This window comes from Mesoplodon densirostris, chromosome 16 (genome assembly GCF_025265405.1).
Source record: "Mesoplodon densirostris isolate mMesDen1 chromosome 16, mMesDen1 primary haplotype, whole genome shotgun sequence".
NCBI lineage: Eukaryota > Metazoa > Chordata > Mammalia > Artiodactyla > Ziphiidae > Mesoplodon > Mesoplodon densirostris.
The window spans coordinates 604,907-620,182 of record NC_082676.1 but is presented as its reverse complement, the minus strand read 5'-3'; the positions used below and the strand labels follow the sequence as shown (position 1 = coordinate 620,182).

The 15,276-nt window shown below is 60.9% G+C and overlaps 1 protein-coding gene across 1 annotated transcript in view; it reads left to right on the top strand.

Moving 5' to 3' along the window:
• Positions 1 to 15,276, top strand: part of MYT1 (myelin transcription factor 1) — a 43,260-nt gene that overhangs the window by 10,781 nt on the left and 17,203 nt on the right. Inside the window, exons 4-11 of the mRNA XM_060120558.1 lie at positions 3,608 to 3,670; positions 4,418 to 4,665; positions 6,113 to 6,898; positions 8,002 to 8,136; positions 8,611 to 8,701; positions 9,763 to 9,876; positions 13,389 to 13,603; positions 15,043 to 15,167. Of these exons, the coding sequence (XP_059976541.1) occupies positions 3,608 to 3,670; positions 4,418 to 4,665; positions 6,113 to 6,898; positions 8,002 to 8,136; positions 8,611 to 8,701; positions 9,763 to 9,876; positions 13,389 to 13,603; positions 15,043 to 15,167 (1,777 nt within the window). The remainder of the gene's footprint in view (positions 1 to 3,607; positions 3,671 to 4,417; positions 4,666 to 6,112; positions 6,899 to 8,001; positions 8,137 to 8,610; positions 8,702 to 9,762; positions 9,877 to 13,388; positions 13,604 to 15,042; positions 15,168 to 15,276) is intronic.

The following is a 15,276-nucleotide window of genomic DNA, read 5'->3' as shown; positions in this document are numbered from 1 at the left end:
CACAGTGGTCGGCTCCCTGGAGGGTAGGGGCCTGCGGGTGGACCACTGGAGGAGACCCCACGTGATGCTCAGAGGGGCCACAGACCACAGGGTGGAGAGCAGGTCTCCCGGGGGAGGTGCTGCTTCCCTTGGGCTATGTGACATTCACCTGGGGACATCCTGGGGACAACGAGGGGGAGGAGGCTGGGCACAGGACTTGAGTTTTGGTAACAGATGAAGTAATGGAGGAGACTGGAAAGGCAAACCCAAAGGGCAAAGTTTCTCTTGAAACTTTGAAGCAGAAATGACCCAGAATAGATTTACTTTGAAATATTCTAAGAGCGGACTTGACCAGTGTAAGTAAGGGGATTGTGTGAGCATCTGGATTTTGTGCAGCGTCATCGATCTCTTGGTCTCACCCTGTCTACATGGTAATAGTGAGGCCCGCACGCAATTTGATGGAGAAACTGGGGAGAAATGCATTAACGTGTTCTAGCGACGATGTCCTCAGCAATTCTTCCCATTTCTGAGAATCGATGCTTAGAGGAAAATCCACGTGGAACGTGCCACTCACGCCTGAGTTCACAACCGTTTGTTGGCCACGAACCACCCGTGGGGCACGATCCCCGAGGCACTGTGATTGTGCGCTCACCCCGCGGGAAGGGGCAGGTGCTGCAAGCCCGACTCCTGCCCCCAGCACGTGGGGGGCTGTGGTTGGTCCCGCGGGGCCTCCGCAGTGGGCGCCAGCACAGGCAGAGCGACTCTGGAGCAGACTCTCCGCTGGGATGTCAAAGGAACCCCTTCGGAATCACTTGACGGGAGGACGGGTCACAGGGAAGCCGCACCCACAGGACACTCTGTGGACGAGGGACTTGCGCCCTGTGGACCCAGAATCTGTGGCCCCCAGCGGCCCTTTCCCCGGCTCAAGCAGAGACTCCGGGAGCCACTTGCCGGCGAGTGGCGGTTGCTAGGACACAAGCTGAGGAGCGGGTGGGCCTGGACCAAGCAGGACTCTCAGCTGCCTCCTCCCACCCGGAGCCCCTTCAGCTCTTGCTCTGACTTGAAGCCGAGTCCCTGAGAGAAAACAAGCGGGGCTGGTGGCCTTTCCCTTTGCGCAGTGAAGAGCCAGCAGACACCCCCCTCCCACCCCCTGCCCCGGTCTCCATGGGGCCCATCTGCTGTCCATGCTGTGGGAGGTGGCTTATGCAGGGAAGGTGGGCGCCGCCCTCTCTGCAGAAGGGAGTCGGTGGACCCCTCTTGGAGCAACCTTGGGGCGTCTCCCAGTCCCGGGAAGGACGCCCGTCTGCCACGCCCACGCCCCAGTCCCCAGCCCGCCTGTCCTCACCTGAGGGCCTCCTCTTGAGCCACTGGCCAGCTCCTGCCAAGGCGACAGAAGGGAGTGGGAAGCCCTCTACCTGCCTCCACGGGGCCGGAGGGAAGCCAGTCCCTTCCAGGGGCTCCCGCTGGGGCACAGCTCCTCCCAGCCTCCGCCATGGCCTGAGAGCTACTGTTTATGTTCAGATCCTCAGATCCCTCTGAGCCATCGCCAGGACCCCGCTCAGGCTGAGGGCAGGCAGGGCCTCTGCCCACCTCCCTGTCTCTGCCACACTCGGAGCCATGCTGGGGAATCGGGGGAGGGCTTGGCCGGGTCTCCCTCTTCCCCCATGCTGGGGAGGGGCTCCAGAGGCCTGGAACCGGAGCTGGTGCCTCACCCTGCCCTCCGGCCCCGAGCACACAGAGGGCATCCTACCAGCACTGGGGGTGTCCATAGGGTGACCTGCTGGCACTGAACCCCTGGGGCCCTGGCTGGGTCTCAGGTCGCTTTCAATGGGTACTGTCTCTGCTGGCACATGGAGAGAAGGGGGTCTCCAGATTCCCCTCCCAGAGCGGCCCTTGGCAGCTCTGCACGTGTGGCGCATGCCTGGCCCACTGCCCTTGGAGGCGCTGGCCCTCAGGGCTGGAGGCCAGGTGCTTCTGAACTGGTGGGCGGAGGTGTGGCTCGGAGCAGGTGACGTGTTTGGGGGCAGTGCCAGTGCCACAGCAGCTGGCACCTAATTGCCTGAGTGACTCAGTGATTAATCGACTAATTGGGACCTCAGCTTCAGATCCCCAGTAACAAGGAGCTTTTGTGAAGAGTCTCAAAGCTAGTTCTTGAGAAAGTGACAGCAAGTGTGGGGCATAGACTTCGGAGGGAGAGGCCTCGGGCAGCAGCAAGTCCTGTCTGTCTGGAAAGGAAACGCACAGTAAAGTTGGCGTGTTCACCCCCCATCCTCCCCCTCCATCTCCCTCTCCTCCCTCTCTCCTTTCCTCTCTTCTTTTAAACACCAGGAGACGAGCCACGGTGGCCTCATCATGGGGGGCGGCAGGGTGCATCCCCCTCAGAGACCCCGGCTCCCGCAAAGGCCACCGTTGCGCTGGGGGGCGCGACCCTGCCTCCACGGACTGTTCTGTTTCTTGCTGATCCGTCAGCGAGTGTGGGCTGCCGGCCGGTGGGACCCCACAGTCCTCTGTAGTCAGGTCTGTGATCAATCAGATTAGACACATCAGTGTGTCTGGACAGAGGTCCGGAGTGGTGCCCCTTTCTGAGCCTCAGGAGCCCACTGGTGTTGGCGGGTCCGCACAGCCTTCCTTCCCAGGCTCTGGGAGAGCCTGCTTGGAGGTGGGGGGCTCAGACCCTGTGACGACAAGGTGGTCCCTTCCTGGATGGGGGCACCTTGCGGTGATCCCTCCCGGGAGGAGCTCGGGCTCCCCCTGTTCCCACCATGGGTTCTCCGTCTCAAAAGCCCACAGGACCCTGGCCTCAAGCCCCACACAGGCCCCTTGCTGCCCTGGGGAGCTGACTCCTGGGGAAGTGGGTTGGGTGGTCTGTGCCTGTGACTGGAAGTTTCCAGAGCTTCCCACCGTCTGGTTCTGTGGGGAGACAGATGATGGTGAAGGGAGAGGAACTCCTGGAGCTGTAAGAGGCCAGGCTTCGCCCCACCGCGGTCTCAGGGCAGCTCCTGGGTCATCGGCCCTCCTGGCTTCACCTCCCTTCATGGGAAGCTGGGGTCACACCAGGCTGCCAGTTCTGGGGAGGGGTCTTTGCTGCCACCTCCAGCCGGGGTCCTGTGGCTCGGGTCAAAACTGCACCTTCGCAGGGTTGTTCCTGCGGGGGGGCTTCAGCTCAGTGCGCCAGCGAAGGGCACGCCTGGCAGGGCCTCGCAGCATCTTGAAGGCCATGGAGGATCCCCGTGTTTGTGCTTTGCCCTTGGGCCACCTTCAGGTGCTGGTTCTGGGGGCACCCTGGAGCTTCCTTGTTCCCACACCGCTGGAAGCCTGGTGGTGGTTTGCCTGCAATGGGAAAGACTCATTGTGGAAAAAGGAAGTCGTCCAGCCTTGATTTCATACACACAGATCTTTAATTAAACACTCTCATAAAATTGTGAGGAGCCACTCATTTATATAAATGGGGGTGACTTATTTCATTAATGTTTTGCAAAGTGCAAGCAGCCATTCTGAGATGAACTGTTTGGAGACAATCTTCTGCTTCCCAGGGTGAGGGTCTGGGGTGGGCCCCGAGGTTCGGACCCTCTCCCCATGCCCCATGGGGCCTGCCCCCAGGTGACCGCCCCTGCTTGTCTCCCCCCAGCTGTCCCACTCCCGGATGCACGGGCTCGGGACATATCCGGGGCAAGTACTCCAGGCACCGAAGGTAAGGAGGCTGGAGGGCCCTCAACAAGGTTCCTGGGAAAGAGGTTGGGCTGCTAGGGGGTTGGAGCTCCTCTCCTGCTCTGGGACCCTTTGTGGGTCTAGAACCTTCCACCTCTGCTCTTGGCTGCTGAGCTGTGGTGGCCTCCCATGGGACCCTCTTACTGGGAGGCCGAGCGCGGCTGTGGCGTGCCTTTCCGGTGTCTCCCCTTTGGGGCCGCGGTGAGGCCAGAGAAGTCTGTGTAGGAGAGCCCAGAGCAGAGCCGGCACACGCTGGGTGGCTGTTCTCACTGCTGTCATCCGGGGGTCTGCTGGGCCTCAGGGGCCCCCGACTGCGGTGCCAGGCTCAGGAGGTGGGTGAAGGTGTGAAGGGTCTGGAGTGAAGGAGGAAGGGCCTGGGCACTCCTGACGACCTGCCTGGGGGGTGGTGGGCACGCAGCAGAGCAGCCTGGGCCGGCCCCCACCCCCCGCCATCCCAGGGGGAATGACTCTGGTGTGGACAGGGCCGTTGAGGTTAGGCCTTCCCAGAGAAGCAGGAAGTGAAATGTAAAGCACAATCAGGTCCTTTTTAATGCGGACAATTACTGTAAAGTTTTGAACACATCAACCTGCCAGTCTTGAGTTTGGAGCTTTGGCGGAGGGGTGGTGATGAGATGCAGACAGAAATTTCCAGGACAGGGAAAGCGCTGCAGAGGGTGAAGGCCGGGGGCCCGGGAGGTGCTGACAGGTGGCCCGGCCTCCTCCCTCCCAGTTTACTGAGCTGCCCTCTGGCCAAGAAGAGGAAGCTGGAGGGTGCCGAGGCCGAGCACCTGGGGTCCAAGCGGAAGGCGCACCCCCTGAAGCTGGCTCTGGACGAGGGCTACGGCGTGGACAGCGACGGCGGCGAGGATGCCGAGGTGAAGGACGCCTCTGTTTCTGATGAATCGGAAGGAACTGCGGAGGAGGACGAGGCTGAGGCGTCAGGACAGGAGGAGATTCATCGCCCCGAGCCAGCTGAAGGTGCTTTGTTGCTCTTTCTCCCCTGAATAAAGGCGCTTAGTGTGGCCCCGGAGAATCGCAGCCTGTGAGCAGGCAGGGCTCCCGCGAGCGAGGAAGCCCTGCTGAGAACAAGCGCCTCTTGTCTGACGTTTGCAAGGCTTCCTGGGGAGGGGCTGGCGCTTGGGGCTCGGGGGGCCCAGAGGCTCATCTGTATGTGAGCATTGTGCATCTGGATGTGTGTCTGTGTGTGTGAGAGACGGTCGGACAGATGGATGTGGCTGTGCGTCTATGTGGCGGGGTCTCAGATGGACCCGCCCCACTTGGCCTCAGGAGAGCCACCTGCGGGAGGGGCAAGGGGTCTGCTTGGCATTAGGGGAGATGGTGCAGGTGTTCAGGGAAGCTGGGCCGGGCAGGGGGAACTGAGGGGGTCTCCCTGCTGGCACCTTCTTTCCTGCGGGGCCCCCTGCCCTTGGCAAACACTAGTGTGAAGCTGGGACACGTCCATGTCCCGAGACCTTGGCTGACTGTAGGGTCCTGGGGATGTGGCTGAGGCCTGAGGCCCAAACCCCCCGACACCTCCAAGCTTCTGGTGGTCTCACCTCTCAGGGCCTGAGGTGGATTTTTATTTCATTTTGGAGCCACTCCAGGGAGGGTCCTCATACCCGCCTCCCTCCTGGGGACCCGGCTCTGCCTGAGAGGGTGCAGGGCCAGGGGACTCTCGCTTGCTGGGTTCCTTATAAAGGAGGGAGTTTGGCGCTCAGGCATCGGCCCTGGCTCGGCCCCTCCTAGAGTGGGAGGACGTGGGCTGGCTGCTGCGCCCTGGTGGGGGGGGGGGTCCTTGTTGATCATCCCAGGGGGCCTGGGTGTGGTGAGCACCCACTGCGTCTTAGCCATGGCAATTAAAAGACTTAAACTTTAAAAACAACTTTTGCTGTTTCTCAGTTATGAAACCATTTTTAAAAAGGGCCTCTCACTGTTGTGGCCTCTCCCGTTGCGGAGCACAGGCTCCGGACGTGCAGGCTCAGCAGCCATGGCTCACGGGCCCAGCTGCTCCGCGGCATGTGGGATCTTCCCAGACCGGGGCACGAACCCGTGTCCCCTGCATCGGCAGGCAGACTCTCAACCACTGTGCCACCAGGGAAGCCCTGATCCATTCTTTAAGCTCCATTTTATGAAATGTAGATTCGCCTGATTTAAGAAAGTACACATAACAGGGAGGACCATTAATCAAAAATATCAGAGTAATTCTCAGCTTCAAAATACAGCAGTGATTTCTCCCTCCACCTCCCGACATAAGTTTACTGTGATCTCCAGATCTGGACAGAGGGGCTGACCAAAACGGCCACCCCGAGCCCATTTCTGGGGGTTTGGTGTCCCCCAGCGGCAGTGGGGCAGGCTGGAGGAGCCCCGCCTGGAGACCTGTCCTCTTTCCCCGTGTACCTCCCACACAGTTTCTGATTTTGTGCAGGAAGGAGCCCCGTCAAGGCTCGTTTCGGATCCAGTCCCATCAGCAGCCTCACGGGCTCCTCCAAGGGCAGCTACAGCAGCTATCAGGAGATCATTGCAACTTCTCTCCTAAATTTGGGCCAAATCGCTGAAGAGACACTGGTCGGGGAAGACTCGGGCCAGGGGGCCAAGCGGGGCGCCGGCATCGTGCGCCTGGTTCGGGAGGAGGCTGAGGAAGGAGCCACCAGCGACGAGGGGGAGAAGGATGTCTTCATCCAGCCGGAGGACGCAGAGGAAGTGATCGAAGTCACCAGTGAGCGCTCCCAGGAGCTGCGTCCCCAGGCCCTGGAGGGTGTGGCCAGCGCGGAGTCCAGCAAGCAGAGGGTGGCCCTGGGCGACGAGGACGAGGAGGACGAGGACGAGGTGGGGGAGGCCCCGCCTGACGTGATCTGCCGGGAGGAGGCCCCCCCCGCCCCCCGCCCGGAGGCCTCTGAGCCCCGGCGCCCGGCGCCGCCCAGCCCCAAGCCCGCATACTCCGTCCTCGTGGAAGTGCGCTCGGACGACGATGGCAAGGACGAGGACTCGAAGTCCCAGAAGTCCACGGTCACGGATGAGTCGGAGATGTATGACATGATGACCCGCGGGAACCTGGGCCTCCTGGAGCAGGCCATCGCCCTGAAGGCCGAGCAGGTGCGGGCCGTCCGCGAGCCGGGGTGCCCACCCGCTGAGCAAGGCCTGCTGGGCCCGGGCGAGCCGGGGAAGGCGGCGAGGCCCCTGGACGCCACCCGGAAGAGCTACTGCAGCAAAGGTAGGCCGGGCACCTGGCCCTGCCCCGCCCCCTCCCAGGGATGCGCCGTCCCGGACCCATGGACCAGTCCTGAGGCCTTTACAGGCTGGAGGGCACGGGCCGGGAGAGGTGGTGTGGGCCAGACAGAAGCAGCCTGTGGTCGGTGAGGCAGGTGGCCAGGCTGGGAGCACTGGGCAGTGTAGAGCAGGCCCGAGCCACGGAGGACAGTGGGACTGGTTCTCAGGGGCTGACTGACGCTGAGGTGCAGACGCCGGACAAGCCCTGGACAGAGCGGCCGGCGACAGCGAGTGCAGGAAGGCGGTGCCCGGGAGAGGCTTGTGAGCCCCTTAGGGTGCCCCTGCCTGCCTGATGGTCAAAGGACGACTTCCTCCCAGTTAAATCACACAGAGCCCGCCAGGGCCCTGCCCTCCCTGGGGTGGGCTTTCTGAGCATGGTCTGTGACTTCTGCATTGTGGCTTCCCTACCAAAGGGGACGGACGGCTTCATTGGAAGCTTCTCTGGGACACTGGCCATGCTCTGGGGACCGTGTGTGTCCTGAGAGGCATTCCTTTCTGCCCCGCACTGAAAGTGACCTCTCTGGGCCTGCAGAGGCTGTACGAGGTCAGTAACTGAGGTTTGGGGTCAAATTTCTGCCCAGGCCTTTATTAGCTGCTTTGGGTAAGTTACTCAGCCCCTCGGTCCCCGTTATTGTCAAATACAAAGGACGTGTCCTGGCAGAGACCTTGTCACACAGCTTGACCTCTCTGTGCAGAGGCCTGGCTCCCACCCCGAAGCCAGTGGCCCTCGCATGACATTAGCAGGACAGGGCAGAAGGTGGCAGCCGCCATCCGGGGGGTCCCCCCTAAAGCCCTGCGGGTCCCGCTGTTTGTGGCTTGCCGCAATCTGTGGGGAGCTTTTCCACCCAGACGGCCAGTGTGGCGGTCTCTCCAGGGTCCCCGTGCTGTCCAGCCACGGTCCCTTTTGGGCTCATGGGCAGTCTGGTCACTCTCCTCTCTGGACAGCCAGCGTGAAGGGTCATGAGCTGCCCGGCTGCCGCCTCCCTGCTCACCACCTCCCACCCAGCTTCCTGGCTGCCCTCCGACTGATAGGCCTTGTGTGTTTAGATCCCTCAAGAGCTGAGAAGCGTGAGATCAAGTGTCCGACCCCAGGCTGTGACGGCACCGGCCACGTCACCGGGCTGTACCCGCACCACCGCAGCCTGTCTGGCTGCCCCCACAAGGACAGGATCCCCCCGGAGAGTGAGTAGCTCTGCACGGCTCAGGCTGCCTCTGGTGTTTGGCTGGTGTCCACATAGAGGAGTGGCCACCCAGGACCCTGTCCCTCTGGACTGGCACGTCCAGAAGCCCAAACTTGGGCCCTACAAGCATGGCGACATGGAGCATGCCCAGTTATTCACATTGAAACGGCAGCCTGGATCAGGGCCCCTGGAAACCGGCCACAGACACGGGCACACAGGAGGGGAGGCCGGGCCCTGGAGCTGGGGAGGGGCCGCTGTCTGTGTTCTGAGGGCTCAGGAGAAAAGCTGCCCCTGCTTCTAGGCGAGGGGCAACAATCGTGACCGGTAAGTTTAGAGGAGGGAGGTTGTAAGGTTTCTGCCTCAGGGAGGCCAGGGCCACACTGAGAGGGGGCGTGGCCTGACTGAGGGTGGGCCTGGGGCTCCTGCACCCTCCGGGGCTGGTGGTGCTCACCGGCTTCCCCTGGTTGTCTTGCAGTATTGGCCATGCATGAGAACGTGCTCAAGTGCCCCACTCCTGGCTGCACAGGCCAGGGCCACGTGAATAGCAACCGTAACACGCACAGAAGGTACGGGGCTGGGCTGGGAATGGTGAGGGCCATGGAGGGGGGTGCCTGCAGTGCGTGCCCCAGCCTGGGACACGGTCTCCCTGTGTGCTGCTCTTTGGGGTGAGTGCACGGTCAGGGCAGACCTTTGGCGGAAGCAGAGCAGCACCTGGAGGGGTGGTCACCTGTGCCACTGTGAGTGGGGGTCCCAAGAGACCAGAGGGCGGCTGGAGGAACGGGCGCACGCAGCGCAGGGAGGCCTGCAGCCTGTGGGGAGAGCCAGGTAGAGACCCCGCCCTGCTGAGATTCGGGAAACCTCTGGACACTAGCTTTTGCTCAAGGCAGAACCTCAGCAGCCGGGACCGAGCCTGGCTGCTCTGTAGGGGTGCTGAGACCCTAGTGCTTGAGCTGTCTGCCGTCTTCTGGTGAGAGGTCGCCGTATCCCTCGCCCTCGCCCCGAGCCATGGGTAGCTGCAACCGTGGTGGGGCGTGAAGTGGCTCCAGCAAGTGACACTCAGCTGGAACGATTGGCCAGGGTTTTTGAGGTCCAGTCACTGAGAAGAGACTAAATTCCCCAACACTGCTGGGATTATGTCACCTCTCCTGGCTGATCACAGTTTCTCAGTTCTGACAGTTGAAGCTGCATCCGTGGTGTCTCGGATTGGGTGCTTTCCTGGGCAGGACCTGTGCCCTCCTCGTGTGACCCTGGTGGCCCATGTCCTCCAGGGTCAGCACCCAGTCCATGGCCCGTGGGCTGATAGAATGTGAGCAGCTCTGGTTGGTGGTGAGGGGAGAGGAGGGAGGTGAGAGGCGGGCCCGGGCCCCACACCCACCCAGAGGAGGTGCCTTTGCTCAGAGCCTTGAAGAACTTTAGGGTGCGTTTTGTCCCTGTGTCATTGGCTTAGAATTTCCAAAAACAGAAGCTGACTGAGCAGCAGGTGCTTTGAGGGCTTGAGGACAGACCTGGGGGAAAGGCCCCTCGACAGGCAAGGCAGCCTGCCCTGAGCTCCTGCTGACGCCTGGCTCCCGGCTCAGATGGGTGGGGCCTGGAGGAGGGCTCAGCTGTCCTCTTGTCCTTCCTCTAGTTTGTCTGGGTGTCCTATTGCTGCTGCCGAAAAATTAGCCAAATCTCACGAGAAGCAACAGCCACAGACGGGAGATCCCTCCAAGAATAGCTCCAATTCGGATCGGATCCTCAGGTGAGTGAAATGAATCACAGGCCGGGAGGGGTGTTTTCGAACCCGCCTCCATGTGCCTGATGTGCAGTGAGGCCAAACACACCAAAACCGGGTCAGAGTTTGGAGCAGAGGAAGGTTTGTTCCAGGAGCCGAGCAAGGAGAGCAGGTGGCTTGTGCTCAGAAGACGCGACTCCCCGATGGCTCTCGGGCAGGGTCTTTACAGCCAGTGCGAGGGGAGAGGGTCCAGGATGGTGATCAGCTCGTGGGCCCCCTTCTGATCAGCTGATGGTGAGGTAGCTGGGGGACGTTTCGGGAATCTCAGCCTCACGGTTCCCACCAGTCTGGGGTGCACGTGCTTGTGGTCAGCACGTCATCACCACCCTCCACCGGGTGGGGGTCTTAGTTTCTGCAGAATGACTCGGAGGTACGCGTCAGGTTGTCACCTCTGTCTCTTCAGGAGGAACTATAGGAGCCCCGTGACTCTGTCGTCCGATTAACTGGCTGAACCTGCTCTGGAACTGGGTGGGAAGGCCTAAGCGGCTGAAAGACTTTTCTTTTTCCCCTACAAACAAGAATCAGGGACACGCAGGGGCTTTTTTACCTGGGAAGGCCCTGCAGGGTCCTGCTTGGCTTCATGGGCTGCCTCCCCAAGTGCCCAGGGGGCTAGTCGCCTCTCCGCTGCTGTGTGTGTGTGTCCACGCTCGTGTGTCTGTGTCTCCCAGGGCGGACTTGGAGGGTGGTTTTGTGGGCACTGACACCCGCACGGCTGCCCCTGCCTTGCTCACTGTTGTGGCCTCTCCCGTTGCGGAGCACAGGCTCCGGACGCGCAGGCTCAGCGGCCATGGCTCACGGGCCCAGCCGCTCCGCGGCATGTGGGATCTTCCCGGCCCGGGGCACGAACCCGTGTCCCCTGCATCGGCAGGCGGACTCTCAACCACTGCGCCACCAGGGAAGCCCCTTTTTTTTCTTTTTTCTTTTTTTATAATTTATTTATTTTTGGCTGCGTTGGGTCTTCATTGGTGCGCGCGGGCCTTCTCTAGCTGTGGAGAGTGTGGACTACTCTTCGTTGTGGTGCACATGCTTATTGTGGTGGCTTCTCTTGTTGCGGAGCACGGGCTGTGTTCAGGGATTTGTTTGTGGAGTCGCTGGTCCTGTTTGGAGAGAGTGGGCTGCACCAGCCAAGGACCCCTGCTGTCTAGGGAGCCCTGGGAGCTGCTCACCCCGGGACGGGCCCTGAACTGGGGAGGGGAGTGGGTGCCAGCAGCACCCTCCAGAGTGCCACTCCCTGTGACCCTTGAGGTGCTGTGTGTTTAGGTGCATATGCACACGTGTGTGTGTGCACCCATGTGTGCATGTAGACATGGCTCATCCATGAGCGGGCTTCTGAAAGACCATTTAGAACGAGTCTGCTTAGTGTGACCTCACCTGCAAGCTCCTGTAGGTGCCACGCACAAGGCCAGAGGCTGAGGAACTTTCCCAAGGCCACACACTCCCCCGGCAGCCCCCTTCAGAATCTCCTCCCACTGGGACCGGTTCTCTGGCGCCCACCATGCTGGCGGACTCTCCCTCACCCCCGGGTCCTCGCTCAGTGGACTCCCTGCTCCCTCACCTCCGAGGAGCTGGAACTGACAGGTCGTCCCGTCCAGACTCCTGTTCCACGTCCGTCTCCCAAAGGAGCGTGTGGGAGACCAGGGCCACTGTACCCTGCACAGGCCCGGCGTCTGGCAGTCATGAGCACGGGCGGCGGCACAGACCGTGGTCTGGAGGTGGGCGGGCCACCTCCGTCACCCACCTGTCCCTTCCCTGGCATGTGACTGGCAGAGCCTCTGCCTGAGGAGCCTGGCCTCCCACCTTGGCCTCAGAGGGTCACGTGCAAGTGGTCTCCGGGCTGGGCCTCGCCCTCCCGCACTGGGCAGCCCTTGCAGCCCTGTCCTTGGGGCGCCCTGCACTCCAGTTGGCTTCTTTCAACCAGGGGGCGCTCACGATGGTGGAAACTGCTTCTTTCCTCCATCTTATTCCTGTTCCTTCTGGCTTCTTGTCGGTTTTCTTGCCTTGATCCAAGTCACTGACAAAATGTCAAACTACCAGGCAGGTAAGGCTTGGTGAGGCCAGGGTGGGGGCCAAACAGGTGCCAGATGTGGAGGTTGTGCCCCGGGAATGTGACTCAGTTTGTTTGCCCGTAAAAGTGGGACAACAAGGTTATCGACTTCAGAAGTTTCTCACGAGGCTTGAATGAGGCGGGGACGTTTTGTTCCCCGGGCCCTCGGTGAGGAGGCCGGATGGTAGCAGTGGCGGCCCGGGTGCAGAGCTTTCCATGCAGGCTCCACGTGTTCCATGGGGCCGCGTTTCTGGATGTTGTACCCCAGGGTGTGGGGAGAATCTTTGCAAAGCTTTGTGGGCCACACGGACACTGAGTCTGCTGCTGGCGGAAGCCCTGGCTGAGGAAGCCACCAAAACGTGGCACAGACATTAAGTGTAGGACTTGTCTCCCCGCAGGGGTGCCTGAGCACTCACCAGCAACTTCTCAGATGCCACTGGCTGGTCCAGAGGGGCCCCCCTGCCCTTCCTGGGGAAGGAGAGCCTGCTCGCGCTCTGGTGGCATCGGTTTCCCAAGGCCTTTCAGAGCCAGCCTTATCGTGGTTGCAGGGTCTTCCTGGCACCCGGCTCCTATTTTCGGGTCACGCTCAAGTTCTTATAGTGCCTGGCACCTTGGGGGCCTCACCACTGGCTCCGTCTTAATTCCGCCCACCCACCTTTTCCAGACTAAAGTCGCTGCCTCCCCCGCTCTCTTCTCTCTGAGCTGACTGGTGCACAAGCCCCTGCACAGAGCGGTACAGACCCTGTGGCCTTGCTCTGCCAGGCTGAGCTTCCTCCTGCCGTGGCTCCAGTGCTGTCAGGGCTGGTGCGTTCGCACCATCTCTTGTGCATTTAAAAATCTGAGCTCGTCCAGAGCTTCAGTAACAGTGACTGAATGCTTGCAGCGTCCTTTCAGGCCTGTCTTTAACCCTTGCAGCAGCCCCTCCAGGGGCATCTCAAGTGACTTTCAGCAGAAGACCTGGGAGGGCTAGGCCCCTCGCTGCGAAGGGCTGAGTCGGCCGCCCTGAGGCTGATTCTCAGAAACGCCTCCATGTCCCCTCCAGGCCCCCCAGCTCCCTCCCCTCTGGGGAATTGTAAGTTATTCCACCACCAGAATCCTGCCTTGGCTGCCTGCCGCCCTAAGGGCGCTCCTCCAGGGCTCCCTGCAAAGGGCTCTGAAACCTGCTCTTCTCATTCCCTTCTCTGTTGACGCGGGCTGCAAGGGGACACGCACTGTTTCTTCTTCTCCTAGGGCTTCGTCCCTGGGGCAATTCTTCCTGCACATCAGCCCCTAGGCCCCCTGTAGTGGTGGACGTGAGGGAGGGCCTGCCTGGGTCTCTGTCCGCACCGGGGTCTGAGGGATGGCTGGGCCAGGCCATGGCACGGGTCCCTGGGATGAACAGCACAGAGTGCTGGCGTCCTGTCTTCATGATTCTCATCTCCGTCTCACACCCCAGGCCCATGTGCTTCGTGAAGCAGCTTGAGGTCCCTCCATATGGAAGCTACCGGCCCAGCGTGGCCTCCACCACACCCAGGGCCAACCTGGCCAAGGAGCTGGAGAAGTTCTCCAAGGTCACCTTCGACTACGCAAGTTTTGACGCTCAGGTTTTTGGCAAGCGCATGCTTGCCCCAAAGATTCAGACCAGCGAAACCTCACCGAAAGCCTTTAAATGTAAGTTGGGGAGAGCGGCTCCCGGAGGTGTAGCGTCTGAGGGGCAGCAGAGGGGGCGCCCTCAGCAGCAGCGTGTCGGTCCTCTGCACCCTGGGGCCCCAACCCCCCGTGGCGACTTTCTCAGAGTCCGTGTCTCACCCATGTTGCTGCCCAAATGCTCACCATCAAACTGGATGTGTCTCCTCACTACACGTGAAACACACCCAAGTCCATTATGCCGTGCGTGTCCACAGACTTAACGACGTCGCTGCCGTAGTTCACCCTACGAGCGTGCCCTCCCCTGGCTGTCCGTTCCCAGCCAGTTTATTCTAGCTCAGGGGGTGGGGGTCTGGGAGGATCAGACAACCGCTGTGCTGAGCCTGGGTACCGGACAGATGCTTCCTGCGTGGGGACCATCTTGCTGGATACAATGTGCCATTTGTGATATTAGCAGCAAACTTTCGGGTGCTCAGCACTAACAAAATTCACTCCGCCAAACCTTCCCGAACAAGCCTTCCTGTCTTTTTTTGGGGGGGGGGAGGGGTCACTTATTGCACTAATTTGTGAGTTGCAAATGTATTAGCCCTGGAAATACAGATAGAATGGAAAAGCACCCCAGTGCACACATGAGATGGGCGCTGGCGGCTACTGGTGGCTGTTGCCAGCCCCCAGAATTGGCGGCGATGAGTTTCCTACAAGTTAATAATAGAAACACTGATCAGTACAATTGCCGCCTGGAGTGCCAGCGTGTCTCCAACTTGTTAGGACTGGGGGCTTCATGCCTTCCCGCAAGGCACCCACTTACGCTGGGGTGCTGGAAATTTGCTGGCGATACCCTGATTACTCAGAAATCATACCTGAGGGTGATCTTATGGTTATAGCACAGTTACTAGAAAAGATAACATTTTATGCCTTCCTGTGTCGTGTTTATTTGAACAATAATGTTATTCACCAAAGCTGTGGCTATTGGCGGAGGGGGGCGGGGGCGACACCGAAATCAGCCTTTTGTGATGTTGTGATAAAATTGTCCTACTTGAATGATATTCCAGACCCTCCTCCTATGCGCAGACTTTAGTCTCTCAATAAGCATTCACCGACAGACAACTTGTTTTGTTTGAAATGCCAGGGACGCTAGAACGTCTTTGGAGGCTTTGCCGTTTCTGCCCAAGTTACGGTCGAGATAGAAACGGCCTTCTCAATACCTGACAAGGGTGGGCCTGGGGTGGGTGTGCAGGCTCCCGGCAGCGGGTGGGTGACCCAGCCCTGGGCTCACCTTCACATAGCTGCGCCCTGTGTACTTGCTCCCAGCCACCCCAAAGTCCCCCCGCCCCCCATGTCTGCGCGGCCGCCTCCCGTCCAGGTTGTCTATCAGCCCTGCTGTGGTTCCCTTTTTGCAGCCCGACCTTCCCCAGAGGCCCCTCCCCCCAGGCCCAGCCCCTGCACCTCGTCCTCTCCTACAGGCTTCGACTACGCCCATGACGCGGAGGCCGCACACATGGCCGCCACGGCCATCCTGAACCTCTCCACGCGCTGCTGGGAGATGCCCGAGAACCTCAGCACGAAGCCGCAGGACCTGCCCAGCAAGGTTGGTGTGTCCCCCGCCAGGAGACCCTTCGGAGGCAGAGAAGGGGGTTGGGATTTGCAGTCAGGGGCACGTGCCGCCTGCACGACGGGGGCTCAGCGAACCCAGGGTC